The sequence below is a fragment of the Cyrtonyx montezumae genome, unplaced genomic scaffold, assembly GCF_038088225.1.
Source record: "Cyrtonyx montezumae isolate F1298 unplaced genomic scaffold, pur_monq_1.0 scaffold_3, whole genome shotgun sequence".
NCBI lineage: Eukaryota > Metazoa > Chordata > Aves > Galliformes > Odontophoridae > Cyrtonyx > Cyrtonyx montezumae.
In genome coordinates, this window is record NW_027072034.1 from 114709326 (window position 1) to 114725035 (window position 15710).

The 15710-nt window shown below is 43.1% G+C and overlaps 1 protein-coding gene across 1 annotated transcript in view; it reads left to right on the forward strand.

Moving 5' to 3' along the window:
• NUAK1 (NUAK family kinase 1) overlaps nt 1-15710 on the forward strand; it is a 45093-nt gene that overhangs the window by 9426 nt on the left and 19957 nt on the right. The window contains exon 2 of the mRNA XM_065743077.1: nt 14568-14688. Within this exon, the coding sequence (XP_065599149.1) occupies nt 14568-14688 (121 nt within the window). The remainder of the gene's footprint in view (nt 1-14567; nt 14689-15710) is intronic.

Sequence of the window (15710 nt, forward strand, 5' to 3'; positions counted from 1 at the left end):
AAACAACTGTTCCCTTTCTTTAAGAAGAGAAGAATGTTTGGCAAAGGAAACAGCATTTTGTTGTCATCAATACCAAAAAATACCCAATCTTTTGCACATGTTTAACAGGAAAATATGACATGTAATTTGTTGGAAATCAGCTCATGAGCTTGGATTGCCATATCTCTGCTAGTTTTTGCCATTGTGCACTGCACAGACCAAACCTGATCACTGCTGGTGGCACAATTAGCTGAGGCTGGGGCAACAGGGGGCTACCCAAGTGGTTCAGCATGTCAAAAACAAGTGTTCGGTGGGAATGTGCAGCAGGTGCAGGAGACCTTTGAAGTGTTGAATGCTCCAACACCACACAGCTTGGAGTATGGACTTGATGATCTTAAAGGTCTTTTTCAACCTGTGTAATTCTATGATTCTATGATCCTATGGGAGAGCTGCACAAAAATGTCTGCAGAAATGCCTGCTGGAAGGCAATGCTTCTGAGCAAATGAGTACTTAGCATTCATTTATTAGCAGGATACTTGGGCTGATGTCTGTACTTGACACTTGACTTGTGATACTTACTCTTAGTTAGATTTTTGGGGTAGTTAAGCTGGACTTTTTACCATTTTTTATAATCACTTGGCTCTGATACCGATAAATTTGGCTTGGGCTTAGCTGAGCTACATAGGGATACAGCTGAGAGGCATCCATATTGCCCTCTCATTTTCAGCCAGACCTCTCTACATGAGTCATGCAGTGTCCTTTATGCTGACTTTTCCTTTGATACGGTTGACCTTTCTCTCATCTCTGTTTGTTGCAGGGCTTTTGCCTGTCACTCATCACCCTGCTGTCAAAGCACCTCACAAACTGCTGTAGCCTCACAGTTAGTCTGTTTTGTATATAGAGTTACTCTCATTTTTTCCAGAAAGGAAACAGGGCAGTATCTGCCTTTTGGTGTTGTACCAGCTTGTAGGGCTGGGAGGAGGTGTTGGTGGGCAAGACTAGCAATGCAAGCCATGCCCTGTGGGTGCAGTTCTGCCAAACACAGGCAGTGTTTACTTTCTGCAGGCACTGAAATGCTGCTTTGAGCACCAAAGTCTTTAAGGGGTTTCCCTAAGGTCACGCAGCAGGTCTCTGGTAGACCCACAGAGAGAACTGAGGTGCACTACAGTGCTTGGCTGGGCCTGACCTTTACTTCTGTACTCCCTTCATTTGAGTAGCAGTTTGTAAATGAAAGCCCTCCATCATGGCTGCAGTCACACTACAGGAGGATGGTTCCACTATTCCAAAGTCTGCTGGCCACTGTGTGGAAGGAGCAAGGGCCTTTGGCCGCAGTGTTTACATCTAGGCCAGGGACAAGTCCTCTTTTTCACCAACAGTCTTTCTGCATATAGGTTGCGAGTTTCCAATTTCTGTACTTCCAGCCTTTCTCAGACGCAGAGAAAACTCTGCAGTGGTGAATGTAACTGGTTATCATTATTGGATATCGTTACTCACTCACTTTGAGTGTAAAACAAAAAAATCACATCCCTTGTGATGTCCGTGGGTGTAGTACTGCTCTCGGTTACATTAACACTGTTGTAAATCGAAGAGTAGAATTTGGTCCTTTGTTTCAATTGAAATATTTGTTTAACACAGGCAAGGGCTAAACAATACACTTGAAAGCAATTTGTGTTATTGTCTGTAGAGCAGAGCTTGTATTTTATGAACTGGCTGATCATAAAGACAGCAATAAATCATGTAAAGCATTCTCATTTACTTTTTCTTTCTTTTTTCTTTTTGCAGATGGGGCTTGTAGAGTAGTGTTGCAGTCAAATGTCTGCTCCAGGATATTTGAGTTGAACTGTGTGAGTCCATTAAACAAATGTAATGGCTTTTTGGAAAGAAGTGCTGCGTGTTTGAAACCAAATGTTTTACATAGAGAACATCTGGGAAGTGCTGGGTGTTTGTATGTAGAGTGCATCAGACAGCAGCCTTGGTGAGCTCAGCTGGGAGGCTGCCTGGGATGTAGTTGTAGGATATGACAGTTCAGTTGTTGTAGGGAATAATTCCTATGAAGTATTGCCATAAGCTGAATGTTTGGCACAAATAGCTCTATCTTTGTTTTACTGTACACCCAAGTTATTCTTCATATCTGCCCAGCAAAACTCTAAACGATATTTAAACAACGCAATAAATGTTGGCACCTCTGAGCTGTGGTGTGCATGTTAGAGCAAGCTGGAGCGAGCAGTTAGTGTGAAAGGGGAGTTCAGCTCTCTCTGCTTTCAGTGAAGTGCTATCGATCCCTGCCATGGATGGTGCAGTGCAAGTGGGTGATGGATGCAGCCTGTGCAAAAGGTGTGGTGGGCTGAGTTGGAAATGACTGATGTCACAGTGCTGTTGCATGTCTTCGCTGCTTTTATTTTGCAGCATCAGAAGTGCTATATTTCCAGGAAATGTGGGAAATGTAGAAAAAAAGTTTTATTTGGTAGTCTGTTCTTATTACTATTTCTGCAGTTTAGCTGAGGAATGCATGGCTCAAATGAGATGAAAACTGTGATTTCCAGAGTAGCAATGCAGCTTCCCCTTTCAGGACTGTTTAAGCAAAAAATTAAACAAAGTGGGTTAGGCGGTCTCTTGCTCCAGTCCCTAGTGGACAGCAATTCGTGTTGCGCAGCACTGCTTTAATAGTCCTTCTCAGTATGACATGATTTGTGGGATTTGCTGAGATGAGATTCTGGACCAAGCAGCATGTGAGGGAATTGCTCCTCACTCGGAGGAAAGTGGTACATCCAAGTCTGTGCGAAGGTCGCTGGCAGGGCAAAGTGGGAAGCCTGTGCTGCTGCTGCTGCACTACCTAACAACTTCGCTTTTGGCACTGGGACCCCAGAAATCTGAGTGCTGACTCTCCTTTGTTTGATCAACCCTGGCCAAAGTGCAGGCCAAGGAAGGTGTCTGTGTGTGCTGAAGAAGGGGGCAACAGTCCTGGAGATCACAAAGCCCGAGGGAGCTCTCTGCCAAAAGCTTTCCATCTCTTTCTTTAAAAAGAAACACAAAAAAGTTCACCGTTTCTCCCCTCCAAGTTAACTCTCATCAGAACTGCTTACAGTTTTGCACTCCTCTTGTAGCGAGCTAGAACTGTGCTTTTCAAGGCTGTAAAAGCATGGTAGCCAGCCACTGCACTGTAGGAAAGTGTAATTAATTCCTCCCTATCATGTCTATTCCAAGCCTGACTGGCTGTGGGAAGCCAGAGTGTTCCTGTTCCTGTGTTGTTCTCTCCACTGAGCCATTAGGGTGGCCCTGGTAATTTACTTTCAATAAATAAAAGAGAACAACAGGAGGTTCCTCTACCTTCAGAGGTATAAATATTTCTTAGAAATCAGAGACGGATGGAGAAGAAAGTCCTTTCCTCCCACTGTAGCAATTCCACCACTCTCTGTCATAAATTCTAGGAGGTTCCCTTCCAAAAAGGGACCATTAAGTAGGTAACATCCAGCCTGGCCAATGCCGTACTGAAGCATTGCTTTTACAAAAATAAATTTAATACTGCAATGTGATCTGTGAGCTCGGGAACAAAATAACCTGGGTTGATGCTTGATGCACATAGTTGCCAATCTTTTTCTTTTCCAAGAGTATTTTTCCAGATAGGATGTGGGTTTATGGCTCACTAGATTCCCACCAAGAAGTACTGTTCATATTGTAGTCAGTCTCTGACTGGGTAGTCATTAGGAAAAATTAGAAATTAGGACAGTTTCATTAGGAAAATTCTCTTCTCAGAAAGAGCAGTGCTGCAGTGGCACAGGCTGCCCAGGTAGGTGATGGAGTCACCACCCATGGAGGTATTCCAGAACTGTGTGAATGTGGCACTGAGGGAGGTGGTTAGTTGACATGGTGGGGTATGAGTTGGTGGTTGGACTACATGATCTCAGTGGTTTCTTCCAACTTGAATGATTCTGTGGTTCTAGGATTAACCCTTCTTACTGTTTACACACCACCATGGACCTTCTGTGATACAGCCTCAGTGGCCCACCATCCACGCACATCCTGCTCATTAATGTTAATCCAAAGACTAAACTCCGAAGTCTTCTAAAGTCTCCTCATGCTTTAAAATTCTGCCTAATTGATTAGGAGTTTGAGGTGGTCAAGCATTATGGTATCGGGTTTTGATGAGCACTGTGGGATCTGAAGGAAATTTATTGAAGAAGGAATCTGCTTAGGTTTTTCTGGTTCTGTTTTGTCTCTCATTGTGCCATAACCTTCTTCTTTCAACGAACTTCTAGCCTTCTTTGAAGGACTGCAAACCCAGGAGAGTGAAATTAAAGGATTTGCACAAAACCAGGTGACATAGCATTTGTGACGGAAAGGACGTTGTAAAGATGTGCAAAACTCTTAGCAGTTCTAAACCCACAGGCTCCTCAGGGAAAGAGAGAATAGCCGAGTTACATTTGTTTACCCACAGCTTCCTCCAGCAGAGCTTTCCAGTGAATGAAAATCCACTGTCAGGTGGCTTCTTGGAAAAAAAAACCAACTTGACGTAAGAAAGTGTTTAGACGATGTCCATCCCCCTGCATTCCTTAATGTGAATTACAGCCTTGCTCTGCTATAGCACCTTTCACCTAAACATATGCAGAATCACTTTGGAGACTCTGGTAGCTGCTCAGGTTACCATTATTTATCAATTATTTAGCAGAACATCGCAGTGGTTTGCACAGTTTCTAAAAGGGCGTGAATATCCCCATTTCCAACTTAAATTATTGGGAGGAATTATAGGAGACTGTCATTTGCAAACTGGAACTAGATCCAGGCGCTGGGGCTTTATAATGAAGTAGCCAGGATCTTGGTTTTACATTTCATCCCCAAATCAGTGCCTTGAACAGCGCGCACTCCTTCAATGGAGGATTACTTCGGTGTGGTTCACTGCTTTTTCACAATGAAAAAAAACACACTGTGTTAAAGTCCCTCTCTGCTGTCCTAGGTTAGCATTTTGCATTAGATCAGCAGCTGTGGTAACTGTGAGATCAAACCTCAAAATGAATGTGAGATCTATCTTCTAGTTTTTGGAGAGGGAATCTGTAATATCCATGTAACACTAAGAACAGTAAACTTGGGGCTTGTGAATTCTTTCACTCCTCTTTAACTCGACTTGCCAGTAATTTAATTAGTGCTAAACAGTCTGCACATAGACTTGCAGAAGTTAAAAGACCGACACATGATTCACTTCCAGTGCCTTTTCCTGTTTTACACATGTGCTGGATGGAGCTGTGCTGTATTTGGAAGTTGATCAGTAATGATTGCACAATTCTAACCTTATTTAAACTATGATATAAACAGACATGATAGAAACGGATGCTACCAGGTTTTTTCCTACTTATAAGTGGTCAGCTTTTCTTTTTTTTTTTTTTTTTAAACAAAATCACAACCTGGAAGAAAAGCAGTCAGACTTTGTGTAATCCCAATTCAGTGTAGCATTTGGCTTTGTAAATGTGGAAGCCAAAAATAAACATCTGCTTGGCAACTTCACCAGAAGTTAACTATAAATGCAGTTTTCATCTTTTCAGTGAATGTGGCATTCATTGCTGGTTGATATCTATTAAGGAATGATCCACAGCTGAGATTTTGAAGCATTTTTTTTTCCTTTTTAATTACTGTTATGAACCTCCACTGCCTAAGGGAAATCCCTTACCCCATTTACTTTCCAGATATAATTTCTTATGTGCCAAAACATGAACTTTCCTTGGACGCTCAAAGGTAGCTGGTTAGGGAAAAAGAGATGATCTTCCATTGGTCTGAGCATGACAACAGTAAAACTTAAACTTGGCCATATTTTCCCCCACTTTTCTTTAGTCCTTCAGAATTAGATCAGAAGTCTGCTTTATGCAGGGTAGGTTACAAACGTTTTGAAGTATTGAATATTGCATCTTTGGATATTCAGAAGGATCTTGTCAAGAAAGATTAAGCATGATGACTCTTCTTGCCAGGCAGATGGACTCTGCATTTGGTGGAGACTCTTCCAGATCATCAGTATTGGGCTCCAGTCCTGGCAGTCCCAGCTGCAAACATCTCCAATAGCCTCGTCTTGTCCAATCTCTACTTTTCATCAAATCCTTTGTAACCCCTGCTGCTACCAGTGCAGACAGGACATCATTGATGCAGTTTGAAATCTTTTATTTTGAGAAGGGAAGGGTTTTTCAATACATTGCTAACTTGTTTCAGTAGACTGCTCATTTCTGAATTCTGCAGCCCTCCCTTCTCTGTTTCAAAAACTAATTGCTTCAAGTGGAAAATCAATAACCACATTGTTAACCTTTGTTTTTAAATGTTACGGGAAATGACAAATGGTTTTCTTTTCACTTCTGATGGAGTATCAATCCTGAAACGGTTCACACGGAGCTGTAAGATCTAAGGTAGCAAGGACGACTCAAGGCCAGGCTTCTCAATATTCAGTGAAAAATTTGTCAGAGGATGCATGGTGTAAATATGTCAGACTTACATACCTAGCTGAGGGCAGCGGGTGTAAGGCAGGGAAGGGTTATGCATTTTGCAGTGGGGCAGTAGGTGCTCAGGAAATGCGCACAGCAATCCTGTTAATGAGCACCATGCAGGGCTGAGAAAAGAAGTGGAGGAAGGGTGCTGCATGTGTTCCTCTTGGCACCCACCTTCTATATGTACAGCACAAATGTGCTAACCCGGTGCTTTCTCCTGCTCATAAAAACTTGGTTCCATGGGCATTTTTCTGAGTGAATGATGGGGCAGCTAGGAAGAGATATAACCCATTGCCTAGCATTTGTGATTAGTTGGTTCCTCTTCACTTGCTGAATCTCCATTTATATGTAGTAATAGCAAATATGCTCAGCAAAACTGGGAAAGAAAAATGAATACAAAGGGGAAATTACCCTGGTTTTCACAAGAGGCACTGCAGCATTGTGCCTCAACTTATGCAAATGCAATTTTTATTTAACATTTATCACATAGACTTGTGACTTCAAGTGTCTTGGTGCTAGAGTGCAAGAGTGAGCTTCTCTACAGGTAATTAATAGTACAGGAGCACTAAATCAGCTTTGGTTTTCAGAAATAAATCTTTTTTTTTTTTTTGTAACAATGGGATGAAGGGAAAGATATGTGGTGCAGATATTTGCTATCTGCTTTTAGCATATGGAGTGAGATAGTTGTAAAGAATACCCCTGCCTCTTAAAAGCTAGTAAACTAGAAAGGTGCATCGTGGTATGTGCATCCTCTCTGTGTGCAGCTGCTGAACAACAGCATTTTGTCTTCATTAACATCCATGTTAATGAAACATGCTGTGGAACAGAGCAATGGGCAGAAGCTTTGAGATTTGGATCACCAGAGTCCCATTTTGAACAGGTGACGCTGTCTCCTTCTTTGAGCAACTTCCTCGATTATTGCATAGTTGGCCAACCTACCAAGCAGTAGAGTTGAGCTATTAATTAGGGTTTGGTTGCATGCTTGTCTCTCAGGCAGTATCACCACGGAGATGATCTGGCTTTCAGGATCTGAAAAGTATCAATCTCCAAAATAATGGCATTGTATCAACCTTACTCTTTTTCCTCAAAGAGTATTCTCAGACGTGGTGAAACAAAACACACGATGCCAGGTGCTGATTTTGCTTCAGCTCCTGGTGGCCTTCAATCCAACTTCTTAGCGCATGGAGTGTTTTGATGGCAGTGCAGAAGCACATCCTACACAATACTCTTCACTTCTGTACTAGGTCTGGGATTGGGATCTCAAGATAGATCTTCTCTGGTGTATTGGAGAACATAGCAAATAAATACTTGTGGGCAAGGTGGCTTGCAAGAAGTTGCACAAGGATGCCTTTGCAGAACCTGTTAGGTCCTTGGCTTACCTGCAGAGATACCAGCTCCTGGCTCCTTCCCACCTGGAAGATCTGGCAGCCAGACAGTTACCCAGCCCATCCCATGCCTTTCTCTTCCTCGTGCAACTGCTGGAAGTGCCATTTCAATGCAGCTGCATTATCAGCATTCCCCTCCTTATCATTGGATTTCAGAGCCTTGGGGGCCACCCTATTTCATAGCTTTGTTTCTCTTCCTCTTTTGTTGGTGATGTCTGGGCCAAGAGCCGTAGGCATTTCCAGACTCCCCTGGAAAAACATTGCATGGTGCCAGACTTTATTCTTTCTTGTTAAGCACCATGGGGCTGGAGAAAGAACAATGTGCCTTTTCTCTCCCCACCCCCAAACATCCTCTGCTCTGCCCCTCTCTTCCCTGTCTCGATTCACCTATTCTTTACTTCCCCACCCTTGTTGGCACTTACCACATTACACTTCCCACCTAAGAGTCTCTAGGAAAGGAAGCAGAGCTGTGAAACCGGCTGGACTCACCCATTTCCCATTGCTGGCTGGGGCTGGCCTCGCTTCACAGCTTTGGGAAAATAGAGGTTTATGACTGTATAACCCTAACCCTCCCACTGCGCCCAGAGAAAATTGTTTTTAATACTGTTTGCTAAAATATGTCAGCATTTCTGACATATCTCCTGTTGTCCCTTTCTCGGGAGACTGTGCTCTCTTTCCTGATGTCATTTTCCCAACTCTCTGCAAGGCTATTGCAATAACCCATCGGAATTTGGTCCGGAGCACGGGTGGTATGCACAGAGGCTGGACCCAGCTTACAATTCACAGCCTCCCCAGCGGAGAAAAGCAGTTTGTTCATATCTCGCCACAGCCCTAAAAATAGCTGTGGTAGATAATGAGAGTGGAGGATAGTTTTCAATGGGACTGAATGTACTGCATGCAGAGGATGCTGGGGACGGCTCAGCCGCTTGTGTCATTCATGTGCTTGGCCTGGGTTTCAGCAGCAGCAGACTTGAATCTGGGACTTCATTCAGTGTGGCTAATTGCACCTTTGTTTGTGTTCACGCATCCTAGCTGGAAATGAGGCAAACACGAGTGAACCAGCCTCCTGAAATCAAGAGAAATACTCAATGTTCTGATGAAACCTACCTTTGTTGCTCACCCTGTGAGGCAGCACTGACTCAGCAGGAGATGTGATATAGAAATGGGCACTTGCCTGCCTGCTCTGTCTTTTACCGCATGTTCAGGCTTTGAGATATTTTGCCATAGACAATGGTCTGAATCTGTAAAAGAAAATTCCACCTGTTGTATTCTGCCCAGGAGCCGAGAAGCTTGTAGAGGAAGACACATTTATCTTATCGATAGGACTGAATGTACAGAAACCTTTGCAACCATCATGTTTTTGAAGTATTTATAGCTCAGTTCGAGTTATTCGTACCAAACAAAAGTAAAGAAGCATGAAGCATATTGGAAAATACTTTGTGATCTCTCTGCACCGGTTCAGAGAGTGAGTATAAATCCTCTTTCCAGCAAATGGAGACAGGCAATTTATTATGGCCTTGAAGTTTATTTCTCCATGCTTCCTGCCCAGCAGGCTCTGCAAGCTGACTCACAGAGGTAGGAAGCCAAAAGCTGTGTTCTCTCTTTCTTATCTGTTTCTTGAGGACAGAGCAGCGGCTGAGCAGGAGCCGTGCTCGTGATGAGCCCTTTGGAAATGCGTGACTGCACTGGAGCTTCACGTCTTCTTGCTTTCTGTCCCTTGTGCCCTACATTATGGGGAGGATATTCCCTCTACCTGCTTATGTGCAGGGGCCAGTACCCAAACTGATTGTGCAGGTGAAGGTGGTTTTGGTCCATCCCCAGTGCACCCTTGTCCCATCACCCTCTGTGGCCACGAGACTTTGTTGCCATCACTGCTGCAGAGGAGGCACTGAGGATGCTCCTCCTGCATACAGCCAGTGAGGGACAGTGACACAGTTGTTTTGGTTTACTGGTCAAGGATATCTATCTCACAAAGGTTCTCCTAATAGGAAACGACTACGCACGTACTTGCATGCATGCACGTAAGCAGTAAACTCCAGCAACTAGATTAAGGCCATCAAATCACTCAGTACCAATCCCCACAGAGACCATCACATGCTCTAGTTTAGAGCTCTGACCTTGATGGTTATGCATGTCTTTAGCTTTACATGTGTGAGCTAACCCACAAAAGTCATATGTGTGAAGTTAGGTATGTGCTAAAGTGTTCTGCCAGACTGTGTGCTGTGGTTACAGGGGCTTTGGGTGCTCTTGAACCTGTTTTGTTGGGGTAAGAGGCTTTAGATTTCATTATTAAGAACCTGATATATTTCTCTGTCTGAACTCAAGGTCTTGGAGTTATCTGAAATTCTCATTAAGAAAAGAAGCTAGGAAAAGTACAAATTCTTCCACTAGTAAAGTTACTAAAAATACTATAATTAAATTATCTAAGTCTTAAAACCAGTACAGTGTATTGAAGAAATGTGGTAGAGGTATAAGTACAGTGCTGTGAGAGTACCAAAGGGACTAATAGCACTTTCTCTGCAGATCTGGAATATTTTGAGTAGTTAATGTAGTTGATGTGAAAATGCATATTGCATTTGTCCTACTCTTGATTCATATGCTGTGACTCTTAATAAATTTTGATGGTGCACACAGTGGAGCTGTTGCAGAGAAAGGAAGGCAAATAAGCAAGCAAGAAAAGAACCTAAAGAATGGACAAACAAATCCTTTCATAAGGTATTTCTCAATTGAGATTATTTCTTACTAGGCTTAAGTTGTTTGGGTTCATCGTGTACCATATCTGGCACCAGGCCAGTGAGGTTTTGAAAAATGAAACCAGCTCTGTTGGGTGTTAAAAGTATAAGCACACTTTGGAAATATATTTTCCAGAATATATGTCTGAGAAAAATGCTCAATAAAAGAAATTCTGTTACTGATGTTTGCTTTACACCAAACAACAACAAACACAGATAGAGATCTTATTTTGCTCAGAGAGATGAAAACTATGAAATATATTATAAATAAATAATGTGTTATCATGACTCGTAGCATTTTTATGAACTACTAAAAAATGCTGTGGTCTGCATTCTCGTTTGTGTTGATGTCTTCACGTCAGGGAAGGTGAGCCCATGCACCCTTGATGGTGCAATCTGAGCAGACTGGTGGAGGTGGGAGACACTCAGCTGGCAGAGAACCCACACGTGAAGGAGAGGAGCTGGGAGCAGTACCCATGTGAACATACATGTCCTGCTTCACTGCTGATCCTGTTTTTGGATGCCACTTGGTCAGTGGAAGTCCATTGGCAGTTGTCACTTGCTTTTGGGACCTGTCACTAGGATGGCTGTTTACTCTCAGTAGTTCTTGGATGCCCCATCCCTGGAGATGTTCAAGGCTAGGTTGGATGGGGCCCTGGGCAGCCTGACCTAGTGGGTGGCAGCCCTGCCCACTGCAGGGTGTGGGACTGGATGGGCTTTAAGGTCCCTTCCAATCCAACACAGTCTGTGATTATATGATTCCTTGAGCCCATTCCCTGGGGAAGAGCCTATGCAGGCCACCAGGCAGACAGTGTGGGGTAGAAGGTGTTGATTGAGAGGCGATCGAACTTTTCACCCCCCCAGGGCTCTTTCAAAGGGGAAAAGTAGTCACTGAAACATGAGGAGAGGTGTCAGAAATTAGCCTGTAATGATGCTGTGACTTGTTTGGACAGACACTACCATGGTGTGTTACATTTTGGGAGAAGGGACAGACGGCATCTTCTGAGCTCCTACTGGCCTTTTCTTTCCTTTAGGAGTCACACAAGCTTTCTGTTTCAATTTCCTGTCTCTTCAAAGCAAGTGTATAGTGCCAAATCACCACTTGCCTCACGAAGCTGAAATAATAAATGCCCTACTGCACTTTGAGCATTTTTGTGTGCTATGCTAATACCCGGTGACAGCATTGCATCAGTAAGTGTGACTGCCTCAGTCCTTGCTCAAAATGCAGTGCTCCTGGTATGTCCTGGCCCTCTGCAAAGGGAGATTGCATTTCTTGCAGTGCTCCTGCTGCTTGTCTGGGTGGTAGGATATGTCCTGAGTGTGGGTATGCGCTTGGGGTGATCCAACCATCCTGGGAGAGCCATTGACACTGCCATCAAGACAGGGGTCACGTGACTCTTGTCTTTCCCCATTTGTGAATGGGGAAAATGCTAATCACTGTGATCTGAAGTGGCTGAGGAGGGAAGAGAAAGCCCTGAACAGTGGAAGCTGAGGAGTCTGTTTGGCACACATTCTTTCCTGATGCTGGGATGAGGTCTTGCAGCCTGCATGTCACTGAGAAAATCCCAAGCACTTCAGTTGGACTGCTGAATTCAACCCCTTAATAGGTGAATGACGTTTCCAGGAGTGCTCATTTTTCAAAATTCAGTTAAAAACTCCTTTTTCAAAATTCAGTTAAATCTTTAGAAACAGCCTTTAGAAATTAAGGCTCCTAGGTTCATTAACCAGTCTTTATGGAGGGCTGTGAGACTGTACTGGTCCCAAAGAATAATATACATTTCCAGGAAACACATCTGTTTGCATTTGAAGATCCATCTAAACATATATTTACAGAGGGTTGCCACTCTTTTGCATCATATTTACATTTCTGTATCTAAAAATATATATTTTCACATGTGCAGTTATTCCTGAGAGCCTATTTACAGTAATAATGTGTAGACTTACAAAAATGCTGTCTGTGAAGCTGAGAGTTGAGTTGGTGGGAGGTTGGCAGGCCCTCTAGGGTGCCGTTATTTCTTTACCAGCCATGAATGATGAAGAATTTGCTTCCCGTTGTATATTTGACAATGGAACCCTTCTTAAATTCTTCCTCAGAGCCAAGTACAAGGCTGTCTTTTAATAATAATAATATATAAAAAAAGTATTTTTACCCATGTCTATATTTATTTCTTGCAGGAATGCACATATTGCTCCAAGAGCCACCCACATCCTTCTTGTATACAGGGTGTATTTGCATTTGCAGCCTGTCTCATTGCAAACATGGGAAGAGGGGAAAAATCCAGCCTCATCTTTACTCTTGGTTGCTTTCTCCATCTCTGGAGTTACTTGGAGTATACCTGTGTCACTCATTCAATTAGGATCTGTTGCATTATTTGCTAGAAATGTACGTAGCATAGATAAGACCATCGTTGTGTTGTTGCTTTTAAAATCTCTATACCAAATGTTTGGGAAAAGAGGAAGAAAAGAGCTGTTTTGTTTTTTGCATGCTGGTTAGTTTGTCACTTAACTTCTGCTTTCTGTTCCTCTGTCCCTAAGTAGTGTAGCACTTGAGCACGTGCTTGATTTTAAACACATGCTGAAATCTTTGGGAATTGAAGGGGATGGAGTGTATGCTTACTGCTTTTTCTGAACAATGTTGCTTTTCAGAGTTGGAGGCCTTATAGGAAACCTGATCCTTGAAACTAGCTCCTGTTCATGTGCATTTCCATTTTTTTAGTACTGTTTTTCTCTTCTTTCTTCAGCATCCTTGATGCTACGTCATATAATGAAAACAATACCAGTCATGCTACTTGCAATTACTAAAGTAGGCAGTGAAAGTATTTTTCCAAAGGAACCAGGGAAATCTCATCAATCACAGATTTACACATGTTTTTGCAGGAGAGGTCCACAGTAGTTGGCTGCATAGAATGACAGAAGTGTTGTTTACCCATAAAGGGGTGGTCATCTCAGCAGGTTGGCGATGCATTTCAAAGGCTTCTTGTTGATCTTAAGCCAGATGATAATTCATTCCTTGAACTCTGCCTTACGAAAATAAAACTGGGTAAATATTGAGTATAATAAAGGCCATGCTGCCATTCAGACTGCACAGTGCCCTCACCTTCCCTCACACCAGCATCTCCCCCTTGTTGGCTTGGGCATTTCTCAAAGGGCACGAGCTGACCTCTGCAATTATTTATGGCATTGTTCAGATAAGCTCTTTTTCACGGGCAACGCTCACACACTCACAAGGGCTGTTATAATTTGAATTTATATCTCAAGTTCAGCTATCGCTTCCTCTGTTCCCACCCTGCCTTTTGGAAAGATACCCAGTCACATGATGTGCTTGTAAAAAGGTTGCTGATTGAGGAAGGATGCAGGAAGGATATGGTTTTGCAGCGATTGCATAAGTGCTTTGCAGGGTCTGAAAGCTATGGGTTTATATGAGGACGAGTTTAGATGTGGATTTCAAAGATTTATTCCTTCTGATTTTGAAATATGCCATGAGCAGTTTAGCTGTTTTGGAGAACTATAGGACAACTCACGTGGATGTAGTCCTCAGCATATTAGCAAGGACAGATATCTGTTTTGTAATCAGCACTGTGGATTCTCTGCCTCCTTTCCATCATAAATCTCAGCCTTATTTCAGAGAAATTGTCTCCAGAGCTTCTGTTTGAAATTGTCAAATGTGATCATGTCTAACTGAAACTTGTTCCTACCAAAGGCTTTGGGGAGTTTCACTGTTTGCCTCAGTCTGTTTAGACTAACACAGAGGTCCTTCCACAAAGTGCTGTGCTCCCTCTCAGAGAAGTCCTGAAGATCCTAAAGCTTCATGCCATCCTTTGCCACAGTGAGAGTGTACTTGTTGCTCTAAAACGAAGGAGCTGTGGTGTGGAGGTTTGTATTTTAAAACTTAGTTTTGGTGATTCCACGTTCTGCCAGCATCTAACATCTGTATTTATTTTCTGAATTCTCCTTAATGGATTATGTGCATCTGTTCAGTTCCAAGAATAATGTTTGATTTCCTGAATTTATAGGTTGCAATAAAATCCATTCGTAAGGACAAAATTAAGGATGAACAAGATATGGTTCACATCAGACGGGAGATTGAGATCATGTCATCCCTCAGCCACCCTCATATCATCACCATATATGAAGGTTAGTGAACGTGATTCTCTTCTCCAACCACTCAGTTACTTTCTTGCAGACCTGATATTCATGTTTCCTGAGGCTGTGCCCCAAACTCTCACTCATGGCATAACCCATGTCTAACCAAAGAGACCTTTCTGAGTGCTGCCTTCCCTCTGAACCATCAGTGTTTCACATGCTTGTAACCCTTTGCCCAGAGGAGCTTCTTCACGTGTTACTTGACTGTTACGTCTATGATGGGTGAATATCGTTGCATGTATCATCTATTCTCCTACTGGAAAACTCATTAATTTCACCCCATGTCACCAGATCCATGTCATTCTTCATCCCCAGCCTCTCCCACCATCCTTACAGATTTTCCATCCCTGGGCTGTGCAACACTGGTTTTGTTTGCTTTGCTTATCATGGGCCATGCTGTGTCTGTCTGTAATGTCTTTGAAAACACTTTCCATTTTATTTACAAACATGTTCTCCTTAAGTGTGGACCTCCATTACCTGCCAATTAGTCTTACTGGTTCTGTGATTGCTACTTTTTTACCATGAATACGAGCATCCACTTCCTACCAACTTCTGCAGTTTCCTGTCAGTCTTGTCACTGGCCTGTCACTCTTCTTGTCGTTTCTCTCTAACTCCTTTCTTCCTGGGACATAGAAGTGAAGCCTGATAATTCCTGGCTGCTAGAGCTGCTCCCTGGATCAGAGCAAGGAGCAGGAAGCTGGAGCATTCTTCCCTTTTTCTCTTATTTGTTTATGTATTTATAGAGTATTACCCCACAGGAGAATATCCTCCTCCTTCCTTCCTTCCTCAAGTCTGCAACATCGCAGATAGAACTAAATAGCTTGGGGTGGGTACATGCTGAAGGACACCAGCTGAGGGGTTTACTGCCAAGCCCTACAAGAAGGGCAGCAACCGTGGACCTCTGAAGGCTTGGTGGTGCTTGGATTGGGTGGTCTTCTCCCAAGGATTCACCTCTCCCATACACATAGCAGGCAGTCCGAATTTAGCCCTTCATATTTACATACTCACGAGGT